The following is a 17,212-nucleotide window of genomic DNA, read 5'->3' as shown; positions in this document are numbered from 1 at the left end:
TGCCCAGGGGGTAAGTGCCCGGATACGTACAAGAGGATATTTAGTGATGATTTCTATGTCTTTCCATGGAAGACCGGTGATGCTGTGGTTGATGGCTGAGTTGCACATGTACTGTTTCGTGAGACATATGAAATTCATCTCGTATTTCATCAGCACCTTACAATGGATGTATAGTGACAAGGCTTTCTGTGAGTTGTTGTTGAGTTTTTTATGCACTTTATAAATACGTGGGAAAATAATGTGTTTCATTATCCGACCACGGAAATGCTGAATCACGCTCTTTGCCATTGACAAGCGCACGTTTATGCAGCTCGGTGGCGAATTGAAATGTATCCAGACCCCGCCCATCAATCATCCCCCGCCCGCCCATACATACAGTACCATGTTATCAGCTGGACTTGGGGCGCTCCTTGGGAGTGTGAAAAAGCGAGTGGAGCACAACTTCACTTTATTCCTTCGCAGGCGCTCGTAGACTAGCAACGCTACGCTCGCTCGTACTACATGTTCTGCAGGTGCATTCTCATCTTCTTGCAAATAGGGGAATTCCGAATCAATATCGAATCATAACAGAAGGATGGCGGCAAATTCCGCAAAGTCTGGGCTGAAAGTGGTTCTGTTCCTTGGAACATGTCGCGAGGGGCGACTGGGCATCCGAATCGCCAACTTCATGATTGACCAGCTGAAGAAGAAGGGTCACGAAGTGGAATTCCTAGGTAAATACTATACTACTTGCCGTACACGTAATGCTTGCACCATAGCAATCTCTTCTACTCATACCACTCCCACACCCCACTACCAGGGTTGGCCGCGCCGAGAGCTTCGGCCGGTGTTCCGTTGGGGTAACTCCGGGGCGCTGTAACCAGCGCACGTATACGTGTTGGTGTCTCTGACCTGGGGCCCGTTGCATAAAACTTACCGTTGAATTTCAATGGTAACTACCGTCAAAATTAGGTGTCACAGCCAATCAGCATCGAGGATTATAAAATTTACCGCCAATTTGAAGACTTACTGCTAGAAAGGAGCGGTAAGTCCAGCGGTAAGGGTTTTATGCAACAGGGCTCTGGTACTGTTACCTTTGGGGTAGACAGAAAAATCCGTCTTTCCGGAGGAGTCTTTTTCATTTTTTGACGTTATCGGCTCTCCTCCGTAGGTTGTATAGGAGGGGATCTGTGAAGCCAGACGCATTCTCCACAGAACATATCCCCGACGACCAGATATCTTTCGTTCAACCTTTTGTTTGGGGTAGATCAGTGTAAAGATACAGTACGGTATTCCACTGACGGGTCTTTCTCAGGACTGGGGATACTGTTGTAAATATCATTCAAGCTCTTGTGCTGTGTTAGTGTAACTTACCTCCAACATGAATATTTGTAGCATGTCATGCATACTTGTTTACCAGGTAAATTTACTGAATATATAAGTCCTCCCTAATATGTGTATATATATGCCTATGGTGGTTTAACCGCAGCAGCGACCCCATACGGACAAATACGTACCTACAGCGCCCCGCGACGGGGTTAATGGTGGTTATGCATGAAAGTTTTATTTTGTTTTGTTTTGCTTTTACCAGTCTTATGCAGTGACAGGTGTTGTGTGGTATAGGTCTTTTGTATGTTAAAATATCATGAGAAATGCTGATAAAGCAAGTAAAAGGTCGATTCTTTGGAGAGTCAGTGCAGTGGTGTTAATTGTTATTGTTAAACTTTGCATCCTCACAAAGTTTCCTTGGAGAAACAGTGAATAAACAGAAAGAAGTTTCATGAACATTGGACATGATAGAATGTATTATATAGGGCCTAGAAGGTTAGGGTACATGGAACATTCAATTTGTACATTAGCCGGACTAGACGCCGTAAGCGACTGGGCTGTGTGCAGTTATTTGTACATAAGTTTTAGTAAAGCAATATGTAGCAACTTGCATTCAAGTAGATTACCTGAGAATAGAGATGCAATAGTGATACACTTCCCGACTATCAGTGAAAAAAAAAAAAATGTTGGAAAAATGTTTCTTTGGTTGATGACTAGTAGCAATATAGGACCCCTTTGCCTAACCCACCAAGTACCATAGAACCACATTTTTATGGTTTGGTGCATATCTTTGTAAATATTTTTCGAATAAACTTGAAAGTCCTGTTAGTCTATAATTCTCATTTCCATTTTATACTTTACTTTTCGTTTGTTTCATTCCATTTTATTAATTGATATCAACTTGGCGACTTTGTGTCTTACCAATGCCAATGATGGGGCCTGTCTTATAAAGACATGTGATAGAAATCAATCACAAGTTTCTTGTGAGCTGCAATGCAAGTTGCGATTGATTTGGGGACTTGTGATTGATTTGAAGGCTTTATAAGACGGGGGCCTGATCTCCTGTATTAGCTACGTATTCCATTGAGAGTTTGATAGAAAATTTTACCTCTACATGATTATCTTACATGCTGCCTGAACACGTAAAATAACATACACCAATTTATCAAACCTCATCAATTTGTAGGTGTTGTACTAGTACAAATAGACAGTAAACACTGATTGTGATATGAGAACGTATCTATGGAAATAAATATGTGTAATGTGTCCCATACTAAGCAATCTCAAATTGTACAAAACTACCTAGTACACATACATGTACTAGATTTTTAGCTCACCTGAGCCAGTTGTAAAGGCTCAAGTTAGCCCCCTCCCAATCTTTAAAAAAAGAAATGGCCAAGTTACAAGTAAGTACATGGATGACTGTGTAGTTTCAAGTTTGTTCATGTTGGAGCCAGGAGTGTCCCCCTTGAAGCCCGGGGGGGGGGGGGGGGGGTTCTAAATTGGGACCTAATTTGATCTTCTTCTAAAGAATACTTCTAAAGAGAGCTTAGCAAGTATGTTTAAATGGGCACCATTCACCACCTTGGGTTCCCCTGGACTACAATGCCTGGGGTGGGGTGTGGGGAGGGAGGTGTGTGAGGGGGAGACAGACAAACCCCCCAAATTTTACAGATCTCTACAATTTATCTTCTCTCAAACTGTGATTCTAAGCTAAAGTAGTGCTTTGTGGAATTTAGATTAGTGATGGTATGTAGCTAGTTCCAATTTTGTTTGTGACAGATGGGGATGGGGGGGGGGGGGATGGAGTGAGCCAGAGGAGGCAGAGGAGACCAAATTGGGGCCAGTTTTCACATTTTCATGTTCTTGAAAATGCATGGCCATATTTTCACCAAACTGGGCAGGGATTATCACCAGGGTGATAAAATATGCATTAATACAAATGGGCACTATTTATCTCCTAATGGCTCCAAGGGGCACAATGCCCCTGGAAGGGGGGGGGGGGGGGGGGGGGGGCAAAGCCCCAAAATTTAACCCGCACTGAGGACAAGTTCCAACTATACTCGGGCCGGGGTCTATGGGAAATGCGTGTTGAAAGCAAAATCAGTCCGTCCTCAACAGGTTAAGAAACCTAAATGCATCTTCTATCTAAAACCAGAAGAGATTTACACTTTAGAAGTTGATGATGTGAGTAAGTAGATCGGTGACTGCAGTATCCAGGTTGTTCATGGCATATCCAGGGATGGGCTGGAGTTTGAAGTTGATGACCATTTTTTTATCAATTCATCTTCTTTTTACAAAAAGTGATCTGTCACGAGTGAAAGATGGAGGCACTTTATTCAATGAGGTGAAGCCAAGTTGAATAGAGCACCACATCTTTCACCAAGTGCAGATTAAATACACTGTGTTCTGTTTTACTATGCCATTTTGAATAAAATTCATTAGGGCTTATCGTCATAGATTTCTAATTGCAAACACGCTGGTATTTTTTTTTCAATAATATCTTTGCTATGCAAATAAAAAAAAATGCTGACTCATGGACCACCAGATTTAGAGCTTTTGGTATGTATCTATCACCATACACCAATAAGGTATTAAAATTTCATTTCTTTCCATTGTTATTTTTGCCCAGAATATCCAAAAAAAAAATGCAATATCATGCTAGGTCAGAGTATTTGGGGGTTTTCTTTTGTAATTATTATTTGGGGATTTTCTTTTGTAATCATTATTTTTATTTTTTGGTGAATCATTGTCATACACTGCTACCGATACTGTAACTCAGTTGAATTAAAGAAATTTTCAAAATTTGGTATTAAACATTGAAAAAGTGAAAAAAGCGGAGAATTCACATTTATTGTACACCTATGACACGTCAAAATGAGGAAATTAGGAGGAAAAGGTGGTTTGATTGTGGTAGTTGTTTAACAATGTAGGATCCAACTTCATTTTGATCCTAAAATTCTATTAGAGTTGTCCTACCCTGGAATGATAGGAACATAGTTTCAAGTTATCCTTGGAGTTTAAGCTTTTGAATATCAATATAAAGAATTTCTTTGATTTTGTACAATTTTGTTTCTCTTCTGGTCAGTATGAAAAAGAGAAAAGATGAAAAAGAAGAAAGATAGAATCTGTACAGAAACACAATGATTCAAAACAGTAGAAAGTAGTAGTAGAGATCTGAGTATTTTTCCAATCTGTTGTGGCAATGCAAAAATGATCAGCTCTCATTTCATTTTTGTTTTGTATTTAACTTTTCTGTCAACACCATAGATGCCTTGGAAATGAATCTGCCCATTCTGACCAAAGCGCTCCATTTCTACAAGGACCAATCACAGGCCCCCGAAGTACTTCAGAAGGCCCGCAACAAGATCGTTGCCGCGGATGCCTACGTCGTCGTCTCGGGGGAATACAACCACTCGATCCCACCAGGCTTGGCTAATCTATTTGACTATTTCCCGGCATCAATTTTCAGCTACAAACCATCTGGCATTGTCTGTTACTCCCCTGGTAATACTTTCATCAGATGTCTACAAATTTCATGTCAAATCTAAAAATTTATGGAATATTCTTCAATATGTTTGCCAAGTCCAGTTGGCATATATCAGGGCCATCCAATTCTATTCATTGTCATTGAAATAATTTTTTTTTTATACTGCATTTATACTAAATGCTGATTTCAGGCTAAAAACAATCTTGTAAGATAAAAAAAAATAGCATCATTAAGAATGCTACATGTGTATGAGTATATCAAAGCTCTGTTTTGAACTCCTGTCTCATGGTTGGAACAGAGCTTTTGTTAAACACTGTTGAATATTCCATTATATTTCCTGTGAAATTGATAGGAGCAAAATGTAAAGTCATCACCTCTGTTTGATTTGGCTGAATGCAAGTGTAGCTGACTCAGCAAAATTTGAGGTACATTGTACTGGTAATCCGAATCCGTGCAGACTGCATTGTGCAAATAGTCAGAATGCAGTACAACAAAATATTTCAGTGGCTGGTGTTTCAGATGTAGTGAAATGTATTTTGTTTATCTATTGTGCTAAATGATTCAGCATGCCGTAAGCAGGGGTAGTTATGGCCATTTTGTGTGTATTATACAGTTACACGCTGCTATCACGGTGGCAAAATTTTAGCAACTGGCAATAATAAGTATCCAAATGCCAATTATTCCGTGTTTTGAAGTGTTCAATGTAATTGCAATGATGAATTGTGAATCATTGTTCTAAACATTTTGATATGAATTTGTACAGTAATTCACAAAGTCCATTTTCATCCACAAACTTGGCCCATGATTTCGTGGTGTCATTTGTGGACTGATAATACATAGTGCAGTGGTACTGGTGCTGATGCTGCTGAACGTTTGCTGCTGAGCTGTCGCATTGCTAAGTGCCTACTCTGAGTAACTATTTATGTCATCTGCATACATTAACTAGGTCAGTACGGTGGGATGCGCTCGGCCATGCAGCTGCGTTCCTTCCTCGGTGAAATGGGCTGCATCAGCGTCTCCAATATCTTTGGCATCCCCAAAGCGCATGAGGCTATTAGTGAGGAAGGGCGCCCTCTCAACGAGCACATGGAGAAAGGGGCGGGGCGCCTCCTGTCCCAACTGGAGTGGATGGCTCACGCTATGAAGAACCACCGCGATAAGTGTGGGACGCCATAGAGGGTGCCCTCTTGTGTCACTTTGTATTTAGTCATTGTTTTTCTTTCTTTCTTTTTATTTTGAAGCAAAAACTCATGAACTTTATTTCAGTATGCTCGTAGCATTTCATTAGGAGGTAAAGGCATGCAATAGTGAATAATTGGTCACACTACTTTGTTACTTTTGTGAAATGTATCTGTAGTAAATACTTGCCAACTAATAAGATTTTATCAGATTCAGTAAGATTTTTTACATTAAAAATAGCAAAATAAGATCTTCTGTCAGAGAAATAAGATTTAAAAAAATATTTAGATATACCTTTCATGTGTATTTTCTGAAGATTTGACTGAAAGTAAGATTTTGAATGTCAGTTTGCATATAAAATAAGATTTTTTGCAATCCACTAGTAAGATATTTCATCTTGCAGTGTTGGCATGGTATGGTAGTAGTGTACTTCCTTATATATTGACATTGTGGGAAGTAAGGTTTATATAGATCTCAGGAAATATATTATGTAATGAGGATGTAGTGATGTATTCCATTGGTGTCCATGTGATTAGTGAATATCATTGTTTAGACAAGCATAGAATTTACTTTTGTGCTGTATTAAATGGTTAAAGCACCTGTGCTTGTCAGGTCACAAATCCTTGCAAACATAGATTGCTGTGTTGATGGCCTGCCCATTTGATTACATAGTGAGACATTCTCTTTATCTGCAACATATGTTTAAAATATGTACTTTATAACAACCTCTTCAACTGGGTAAGTGTAAAGGAAACATAACAGATCACACAAATTAGCTGGCTCATTTTCTCACACTTGTATCAAAACAAGGTATCAAGCTTGGGTGCAGGCACGGGTGAAACTAAAAAAGAAATTTGTTAGAGCTATGCTTATTGAAATTGTTTGTCCATAACCTCATGAATTTTGCATCAGTAGGGCACAAATACTTGCTTTTGGAACACCACTGTGTAGTGGAAACATCTCTTGACCCCTAAATCATATTTTCTTCTTATTCAAATCCCACCCAGCAAGCACCTTCCTTGAACAAGATGTTCAATCCCTGGTGACCCACAAGTGAACTTTTGTACCCCAACATTGATGGAGGATTATCCATAACATAAAACCCACTGGAAAAGCAAGTGTGAATGCTTGAAAGAGTGTCATGGTTGAGTAAAATAAAGACCATGATGATGGCTATTTTTATGTGGTCCTGACTTTATACAATATTTTGTAATACAATTTACTATGTGGAAGTTGCCAAAGAACAGAATATTTAGTTATTTGATGTGTGGATTAAGAAGAAATTACTTCAACTGAGTGTTCAATCATTGGAAATACATGTAGTATGTGGAGAACTCATACGAATGGATTTGTTTCAAATTTTGGCAAATTTTGTGTATGCACCTAGGAGTATATCATTTGGCCACTAATGTCTAATTTTGGAACTTAACATTATTTTTCTCACATATGGTTTTTTGCACTTCCAATATTTTTCATTTAAGTTTTCTCGCACAAACTGTATAGAAGAATGACCTCAAAGTCTTTAATATTTTGCGTCTGTGTTTTAAGTGTCAATATTTATTTCATTAGCTATGAGAAGACACAGTCCTGGGGCCCGTTTCATGTGGCAGTTGTCACTGATAACAAGTTTTATGAAACGGGCCCCAGGTCATAAGCTTATTCAGCTGTGTTCATAACTGTGCTAGATGACATATTCATATCAGGAATTATTGTAGGTATGCTTCAATACAGTGTACTTTATGTTCATTTACCAATACCTTTTCCGCTCATATGTGGTGAATTTATAATCTAATATAGCTGTAAAGACTTGCGTACACTTACATAATATTAAATTACAGTGTGGAAGCACCTAGACTTTTAAGTACAGTACAGGTGCTTTATGGCTGCACTCTTTGCTCAATTTCTGGGAGTGCAGTGTTTTTTGAATAATCTCAATATAGTGTATCAAATGAAGAATCTGCTTAAGAAATGCATCTTTTGAAATAAAATTTAAGGAATCCTTTCAACACTTTCACCATTCATTTGCAAGTGCTTAGAAATGCTGACCCTGTATTAAATGTGCACTATGAATGTAATTTATTATCATTATTGTTATTGTCATTACAAAAGTGCATTAATTGGGATATGAAGGGCATACATAAAAGCGTTTCATTCATGAATCTTTCTATTCAATATATCATTGGAATATGAAGAGAAAATTATGATACAGACATTGTTCTTGTCTGAAATCTTTTAAAGTAAAATGTGTAATGATGACAACTCAGCAATGCATATCTGTATGTGCGTACATAATACATCTAAACTATATGATAACACTATCACAATGATCTTTTGTTCTGGTCAGAAATGTATATTATGTTTGTCTATAGAAAGAGAGTCTTTCATAATAAAACAGTGCTTTTTGATAATAATAAGAATGTCAGCTTCAAAATAAGTTTCAATCATGAATATTTCTCTGACAGTGATGTGGCAAGTGTTTTTATAAATTATTGTTGTAGTGTATGTCATGTGAATGTAACACTCTGAATGACAAGTACTTTCATCTGTTCTGTTGCCCAGATAGACTTTCAAAACAGCTGTTTTAACTGAGGAGCTGTTGTGGTTCAATAAATAACACAGTGGACTGTCAATCCAAAGTCTGTGGTTCAAGTCTCTTTGCTGTGGCTGTTATGTCCCTACCAAGGTACTTTATCCCTATTGCCTATTCCTGTGGAGGAGACTTTGAAGGGGAATTCCAGTGCAGTTGAAAGTTAGTCTGAAAAGAAGGAGTAAAATTTTCATAGCACAACAATGAAACTGTGATCAAAATCAGATGATAAATGAGGAAGCTATGACATTTTGAAGTTTTGTACATTTTCAGGAAACGGTTCTTGAACAGTCAATATGAATATGCAAATAGTGAAGGGATGATGTCCTCCCCTCACAACTTGCCACACACATACACTGTAGTTTCTACATAATAAAATTCTGAAATTCGCATTTTTCATTTAAATGCAATTACACCCCAAGCTTAAATCCTAGTACATGTATATCTAACTGGTCATCATTCTGAAGTTATTCAACCAGAAATAACATCATGTTTTGCATTTAGATAACAGGAAACAATGAATTTTCACAAGTTTTTGTACACAATCAATGGAAAGTTGTGAGGTGATGACATCATCTACTCACTCATTTGCATATTCATATCAACAGGACAAGAACTCTTCGGCAGAAATTAGCAAAACTTCACAGTTTCATAACTTCCCTAATTTTTATCCAATTTTGATCAAATTTGCACTGTTGTACTCATAAGATTTCACTCCTTCCTATTAAACTAACATAACTGGACTGGAATTGTCTGTCGGTCTCGCATGCTTACAAGCATTTGTTGCTTCCTTAGCAACCACTTGAAATATAATCATAATACAACTGTACAAATAAAGAAATACAAGCACATGCAGCCTGTGGCTGGATACTGGTATCATGAGGAAATGAAAAGAAATGGAATAAGACTAGCTTATCATTAGACTGAAATGAACTCACACATTTGCATTCCTCAGGAGCAGGCAGTTAGCTTTTTTTTTTCCTGTGGTATTACCACACACCATATATTCACAATCATGTTGTTTTGAAACACACTTCCCTGTGAATATACATCAACAGTCCTCACATGGATGAGCATTGTGTGAAACAGTCAACCATCTTGAAAAGAAAAATCAAAGAATTGAGGAAAATCAGACAAAGCCAAATTGTAGAAGTTTCAACACGATTGGACTTACAATACGAATCTGACATTTTTTTTTCTTACCATTCGCAAGCTGGTTTTAATAAGTAGAATAAAGTTGGACAACAAAATGTTTAAAGAGTTTCACAAAGATCAGACTTGACATAAGAGACGTGTGACATTTTAAAGTTGTACATGTTTTGATCAAATGGAGAATAATGTTAGTTACAGCTATATATATATATATATATATATATATATATATATATATATATATATTAAGTAAGGTAGTAGTGTCATCAGCTTAACTCCCATTAATAGCTGTTTCAAAAATGGCAGTAAATACAGTCCTTCCCATAGATGTCATCATGAATGAGTATTCAGGTTTCGCTGATTTCATGCCAAAAAGGGGATTTTGTTGGAGATTTGTGGTTGTTTGGATCAATGGGAGACTTATTTAGCTGTGACATCATCCTCTCATCTAATTTGCATATTATGTGGTTGCTGATAATATCTCCAGTCTGTGAAGACATGGGGAAATTTCAAACTCCATAGCTTTGTGATTTAGAGTTCAATGAATATAGTGTGAAATTCTACTTTAACTCCAGTCATGTCAGTGCACTCCCATCAGAGCAAACATAGTTATAACAAAGTTCTGGTTACAACGGAGTAAAAATTCAGGAACCAAATTTATCATCCTACATATGAAGTGTTTGTTTGCAAAAACCGATAAGTCCATATTTGCCAAATGGAGATATTTGTGATTAAAGGTCAAGAAAAATAAAGAGAATAATATGAAATTGTTTGCTTCTTTAGACCATAACTTCAAAAATGTACCTTTATATGTAGTGATCAATATATCATTTAAAAGGTATTATTTTGTGCTTTATGACAGAGATCTTACTTCAAAATCTTCAAAAATGGACTTATCGGTTTTTGCAAACAAACTCTTCATATCTTTATATGCCTTACTGCTCGGCTTTAACAAAATGTCGACATAACGAAAGAAAACCGCCAGTCCCAAGAACTTAGTTATAATGGGGGTGCACTGTACAGCATCAAAAGCATAAAATCAGTGACAAATTTGCTTCTTGATGCCGATTTTAGGATGTAAAAAAGCAGCTTATCTGCATCTTTATTAGATAAACAGATAAATAGATGTGATAGATAGACACAAATGGGTTATAGATGTAGAGCACTTTGGTTTGACAGCAATTTCTACATGATGAATAATATAATATGTATGAAAAATGAATATACAGAAGACTTCTGACATTAAGTTATGTATTTTTCATAAAGTCATACAATAAGTTTACAACAGTTATATACATGCATTATCATTATTATTATTATTATTATTATCATTATCATTATTACTATTATTATTATTATTATTATTATCATTATTATGATGATGATGATGATGATGTATCCAAGCTCAAGGATGCCATACACTGGATTGAAGTGACACAGTTATAATCATTCAAAGTTTAATGAGTTGGAAAAATGAACAATATTACTACACCCTATTCTACAAAGTAGACAATTCTTAAACATCATTTGTAATGTAGTCTTGTTGTTTAAAAAAAAGATTACAATTTCACCCTGCTGGTTGCAGTCATGAGAGAATGGTCACAGAGCTTGCTTTGAAGGAGTGAGTTCAGTTCACCTTGAAATTAATGTCACAAGAAGAGACATATCCAGGTATATGATACAGAGGAAAGGACCTAAAACCCACAACAATGTCATTGTTATATCCAGCTTATTACTATATCAAGTACAAAAACAATATATAAAGAGTTGGGACCTGCCAATATATATAAATATATTATATATGTGCGTGTGTGTGTGTGTGTGTGTGTGTGTGTGTGTGTGTGATGGAGGAATGACTCGCAGACGTTGCAGTAATGTTCACTATAGCCTTTTATTCTCCCGAGCTTTCGACTGAGTTACCAGTCTTTTTCAAGGGCTTGATGGGACATAAACACAAAAGCAGAAAAGCAACCAATTTGCACGCATTTGAACAGAATAAGGCAAAAACAAGGCAAAATAAAAGGCCAATCATAACGGAATATAGACAGCAACATGACATTCGCACCAATTTACATACATTTGAACAGAATAAGGCAAAAACAAGGCGAAAGAAAATCAAAGAAATCAAACAAATATAGACAGCAACATAACATTCACTACCAGACAACGGAAAGGCAATATTATCACATACACTGGCAGTGAAAATAATGGAACAGTAGTAGCAGTATAGTATAAGCAATAACAGCAGTAATGATTGCAATGAAATCATTCGAAATACATAAACCAACATAGGTTAAAACACACTGGTTACCTTTTAAGGCGTTTGGATTGATATAATGATATAATCTTGCAATTTTTATGTATATGTGTTCAAAAGGTTTATTGCCCTCCAATATTTCTTCCAAATTTTTACTGAATAGTAATGTTTATGCTTATAACACCCATCATGTTAATGATTATCATTTATGTTATGTGAGAACAGATATTTCTAAGAGTACAGTTTTTTTTATAAAGGTCCATTAATATGGACCAAAATACCATTTGATTTGAAAATGAAACCATCCATGAATAGTTTTAAAAGGAATTATACATTTTTTTACTCCTGAATTCATATTCTCATTCAGAATAATTTAATTGCAATCATTTAATTTAAATTGTTTAATTCAATTATTTATTGTATGTCTTTTGATTTGTGCTTTTGTTCTATCCTTTTCTTTTCCTCTTTTAGTTCTTTTCTATACTCCCAATATATTGTACACAGTATTTATGTTTTCTAGGGGTCAGCAATTTACAAGGCTTATTGCTCTTCTCTGTTGACCCCCCATTCACATGAATTTACGCATCGGTTTTTGTTCTTGTTGTTGTTTTGTGTATGTGTGTGTATTTCTTTTGATATTCTTATATTTGTATCTATATATGTGTTTTCATTGTATGAATTGTTTGATGATTTTATGGCGAATGGAAATAAACTTGAATTGAATTGAAGTATATTGTTCCCTGATGCACTTAAAATTACAAATTCTGCTATCACAAATGCAGGGCTCCCTTGTAAAGCAGGCCTTTGTGGCACTGAATGGGACTACCCTGCTTTTAAAGAAGACTTACTAAATAAATAAATATTTACATGACATGATATATAATTCGCAATTCAGAAAAAAAGAGTTTTCTTAATCACCCATTTAAAGTTGTGTTTTTCCACCAAAACAATAAATTTTATCAGCTCCCAGGGTCCTGTTCTTACGGGCATTTCAAGATTTCTAGATCTCTAATTACCATGACAACAGGTGGAGTTATAACAGCCAGTCCGGTGTGAAAATTCCCGTCGTTGCCTCTCGCAACTGCGGTAGCTGTGAGTACTGGTACTAGTATACTGTCTAGTGTCTAGTATCCTAGTATCCTTAATAACATCAATATTCATACACTCTTTACAGCAGTAGAGTTATAGTACCTGAGAGATCCCAGTGGTACATGGTACAAGGCCTCATTGAAATGCTCGTACTGTTTCTAATCAAGACTGTGTGTAAATACTTGTAGAAATATGTCTCAGTTGACAATACTCTTGCCCAGTGAAGAAGAAAAACATACCAAGATTGTAACAAAAAATCTCTCATATAATACTTTTTGAAGAAAAGGGGGATTTCTTGGCCTCATATTACTCAATTTGACTTCGTTGAATTAATATTATCAAATAGAAATAATATCTTTGAGCCTGGTACTTAGGCTATGCTCTTCCTACCTAAACGCAACGATACACACAGAGATTAGTAGTCTTTTCACACACAACAGCTGCTGTGTGTTGTTTTTGTGTGCTAGCATAACGGAACCGAAGTGTAAATTTGCACAGAGGTAGTGCATCCAGGCCATCTATCGGTGTGATGGTTGTGATAGCTGCAAAATCTTACACAAAAGAGGATGCTTTTGCTTACATTGCGAGCCAAGAAGAGCCGTTAGAATACGGCCCAACTAATGGAGACATCATCATTCTATTCAAGTTGAACGATCGATTCGATTTTGAAATGAACTGAACCCTACTTTTTGAGCCGAGTACTGACAAGAAAGGTGAGTACCAAAACTAAAAGACAAAAGTGTCCTTGTTATGGGTGATAACAAACGACGGTTTGGCTATTTGAGGGTACATGTAGACAGTAGGTACCTAGGCCCTAAATGAGTAGGTTTCTAGCAAAGGCCAAAGTTATGCAACACGATAATCTAATGGTAGTGGTAGACCCTAGTATTACACTCACCGTAGCCTGTTGTGATTTTAGAGCCAAAAAGATAATTTATAGATCCTATACAGGCTATAGCAATTAAATAATGGCAAAACAATATGACAGAGTCAGAGATCTAATTCTGAATATGTGGATCCACAGTGTGCAGCACAGTGCACAGCCACAACACATGCAGCTACTCGCACTCGCAGGGATGCTATGGATTATCACATCATTGGAAATTATGTAAAATATCGGCACCCACACCATGTACCAAGGTTCGATCGTGCGCAAAAGCATATTAGTCCGTAGACAGAAAGATCCGTCTGTTCGGAGGACTCTTTTTATATTTTGCCATTAACGCTGTCCTCCGTAGACAGACGGAAGGTTGCAGTACCCATTGCTGTGTGGATGTTCTTAACTACTGTCTCTGGAAAATTGGGTGAGGTACCTCACCCTTTTCGATTGCGTCTAATTCACGGCCCTAGGTCGGCAAATTTAAGCTTGTATAGTGAAATTAGCTTTTTAAGAATACATTAAACTCACCAGATTAATGAATAATCCAAAATTTTAGTAGAATTTTCAACGTAAAACACAGCCTGTCGCGTCGTCACGTTCAAACTGCAGAAACATACACTATGAATCTATTAGCCAATCACATGCGAGGTAGTTTCTAAGTGTTTGTTTTACTAAAACACGTACCTCGCATGTGATTGGCTTACAGATTCAAGATGGCGACTTACAGCTTGCGAACGGCGATGTTGCGATATCGATAAAATGTCTGCGTTATAACCGAGTTTATGTGAGTATTTCGATTGCACAATTTAGAAATTTATCCCAAATATTGCTGCATAATGTGTCATGTCATGTCAAACTTGTTTGAATGTAAAAAAGCTGTCTGAAATTTGGTTTATCGTAACGTTTGATTTGTGCGAGACTGCTCCACACAGGAGCCGCAATCATTGACTTCGGTCTGTATACGGAGGGGATCCGTGAAGCCAGACGCAGTCTCCGCGGAACATTCCCCGACGGACAGATACAGACCGATCTTTCGGTCAAATTAGTCCGGGAAACCCGCTCATGAGGGGGACTCCTGCTCATAAGGATCCCTCCCTCCTCCTCATGAGCACCACTTGCGTTGACCGAAAGATCGGTCTGTCTCTCGTCGTTGGGGATATGTTCCACGGAGATTGCGTCTGGCTTCATGGATCTATGGAGGAGAGCTGATAAAGTAAAAAAAAATTATAAAAGACTCCTCTGGACAGACCGATTTTTCTGTCTAGAGCACCCCAGCCATGCTCGCCCCCTGTTCACTTATCATCCATCTCATATCTGACATAAAGTTATAAATTGTTGCAAGTTTGTACAGTTATTTTTTGTTACACACACCATGGAGTTACCTCCATGCACACACGTCCAATCTCCATGATGAATAAAGAAAAAAGTTCTGTCTGCACTTTTTGATAAAAATCAAGTTTTAATCAACCACAACATGGATGCCGCCAGCGGATTCCCTTAATACAGAGCTGCCGCACCTATCGGCCTGGTCGGACTCAAAATTTTTGGTGCTTTTTTTCTGCAGCTTTTGCCTCTCCTCGCATGAATCAGCCCCATGAAACTGAAGTCTGACATCATTTTACAAATATTTGTAAAGAGAAAAATAAAACCAGAACTAACCTGATCTTCTTGTGCATATAGACTTTCTATTTCAAATTACTATTCCACACTGATAGAGTAGGTGGGTACTCAAATTTGTCAGCAAACTAATCACTTTGAAGGTGCATGTACGGGTTCACTTTCTTTGTGAACTCTGCCGTCCACCAACCTTTGGGTACCCTTCTTGCAAGCATCCCACTGCATCCAGCACAGACAGAGAGACAAGTCAGAGCATTATTTAAAAAAAAAGAAATTATCATGCACAGATCATGTACAGTGTATTTTCCTCACTTCTGTGAAAGGGTACCGGTATTTGGGCATGGGTCCCATGGCGAGTTATGCCAGGCAGGTACAATGTATGATAATTGTAGGTAGGCCTACCAGTTCATTTAATACGCCCAACAGAATCAGTTGTAGTTGTCTAGGGCAGGAAATCAAGTGAGTTTGTAGTACTAGTACCCAGGTACCCTGATTTTTTTTTTTGTTTTTTATGCCTGTGATAGGCTGTAACGAAGTATTTCAGGTAGGAGGCACCTACTTGTACGTGCCAATCGTTACCATACCCAGAAATCTTTTCACTTTTTTTCATACACTGTACATACATTTAAAATGTTTTGTTGCAGGGATTGTAAAATAGTAGAAATTCATGACAATAAGCATATTTTTGGCATGGTGTATTATGAATGGGTTTAGTGCAATTATTTTTGTAACCCTAGGCAATTACCCCAGACCCTTCCCCTGACTCTAACCCTAATCCTAATCTGAACGTAATCCGACCCCTAACCCAAACTCTCACCCTAAACCTAACCCTAACCCTAGTCTTTACTCTAACCTTATCACTAACCAGTCTTTAGTGATTTCAAAGAATACATATTATGGGTTGTTTCTGTTAATACTCCTGTTTTTTGAAATAGTGAGATCAGAACTTCAAGGTTGCCCTTTGTGCATGATAACCCATGTACAGGAAGTGTGTGATGTGGACCAAACAATAGGCAGTCTTTCATCAGAAGGGAATCCCTTCATTACACAGGCCATCGCATTTGATTACATAATAGCCTAGCCCTGTGATTGCGCCAGCTGATCTTTGTGTCAGTGTGATATCAATAGATCTTGCTGGTCCCTCATATAGTAAACACTTCCTCACAGAGCTAACACCACAACGCAGGAGTTGCAAGTCTTGTGAAAATTTGAGGCAGCGGACCGCAGAGCTCTGTAGCTATAGACTCAGACTGAACTTTGCTCTCGTTTGGATTGTCTGGACCATCTTGTGGTAAGGAAAAATTGGTGAGGCTATCAGAATTAATTGGTGCATCATTCACACACAATCCATGTGCACTTACCATTGGCATTGATCGATCATAAGTTGATACCACAATATGTAGGACATATGGCATCTACGGGGCTTGCTATAGGGGTAGTGTTCCTCAAGCGATTTGTAATGGGGGGTGGGGTGGGGAGGGGGAATTGTGTCAGTGGCAGGGTATTTCATAATGTTGTGCATTGAAGCATTGTTTATGAATTAATTTTCAAAGCATAACATTTAAATAACCATTTCCTTTCACTGAAATCAGTACAAATTTGAAGCTCTGTGTTCACATGATCAAACAGAGAAGTGAAACTGAATGTTTATTT

At 37.5% G+C, this 17,212-nt stretch overlaps 1 protein-coding gene across 1 annotated transcript; it reads left to right on the top strand.

Moving 5' to 3' along the window:
* The first annotated feature begins 455 nt into the window (after positions 1-455).
* Positions 456-5,984, top strand: LOC139734532 (uncharacterized). The gene is made up of 3 exons (XM_071645309.1): positions 456-713; positions 4,579-4,815; positions 5,745-5,984. The coding sequence occupies exons 1-3, from the start codon at positions 575-577 to the stop codon at positions 5,972-5,974; spliced, it is 606 nt and encodes a 201-aa protein (XP_071501410.1). The 5' UTR covers positions 456-574; the 3' UTR covers positions 5,975-5,984.
* Positions 5,985-17,212: the final 11,228 nt, after the last annotated feature.

The sequence above is a fragment of the Diadema antillarum genome, unplaced genomic scaffold (genome assembly GCF_040938485.1).
Source record: "Diadema antillarum isolate AM-2024a unplaced genomic scaffold, OU_Dant_1.0 seq00000532_RagTag, whole genome shotgun sequence".
Lineage (NCBI taxonomy): Eukaryota > Metazoa > Echinodermata > Echinoidea > Diadematoida > Diadematidae > Diadema > Diadema antillarum.
The sequence above is the reverse complement of the archived record's forward strand: the minus strand, read 5'-3'. Positions and strand labels throughout refer to the sequence as shown.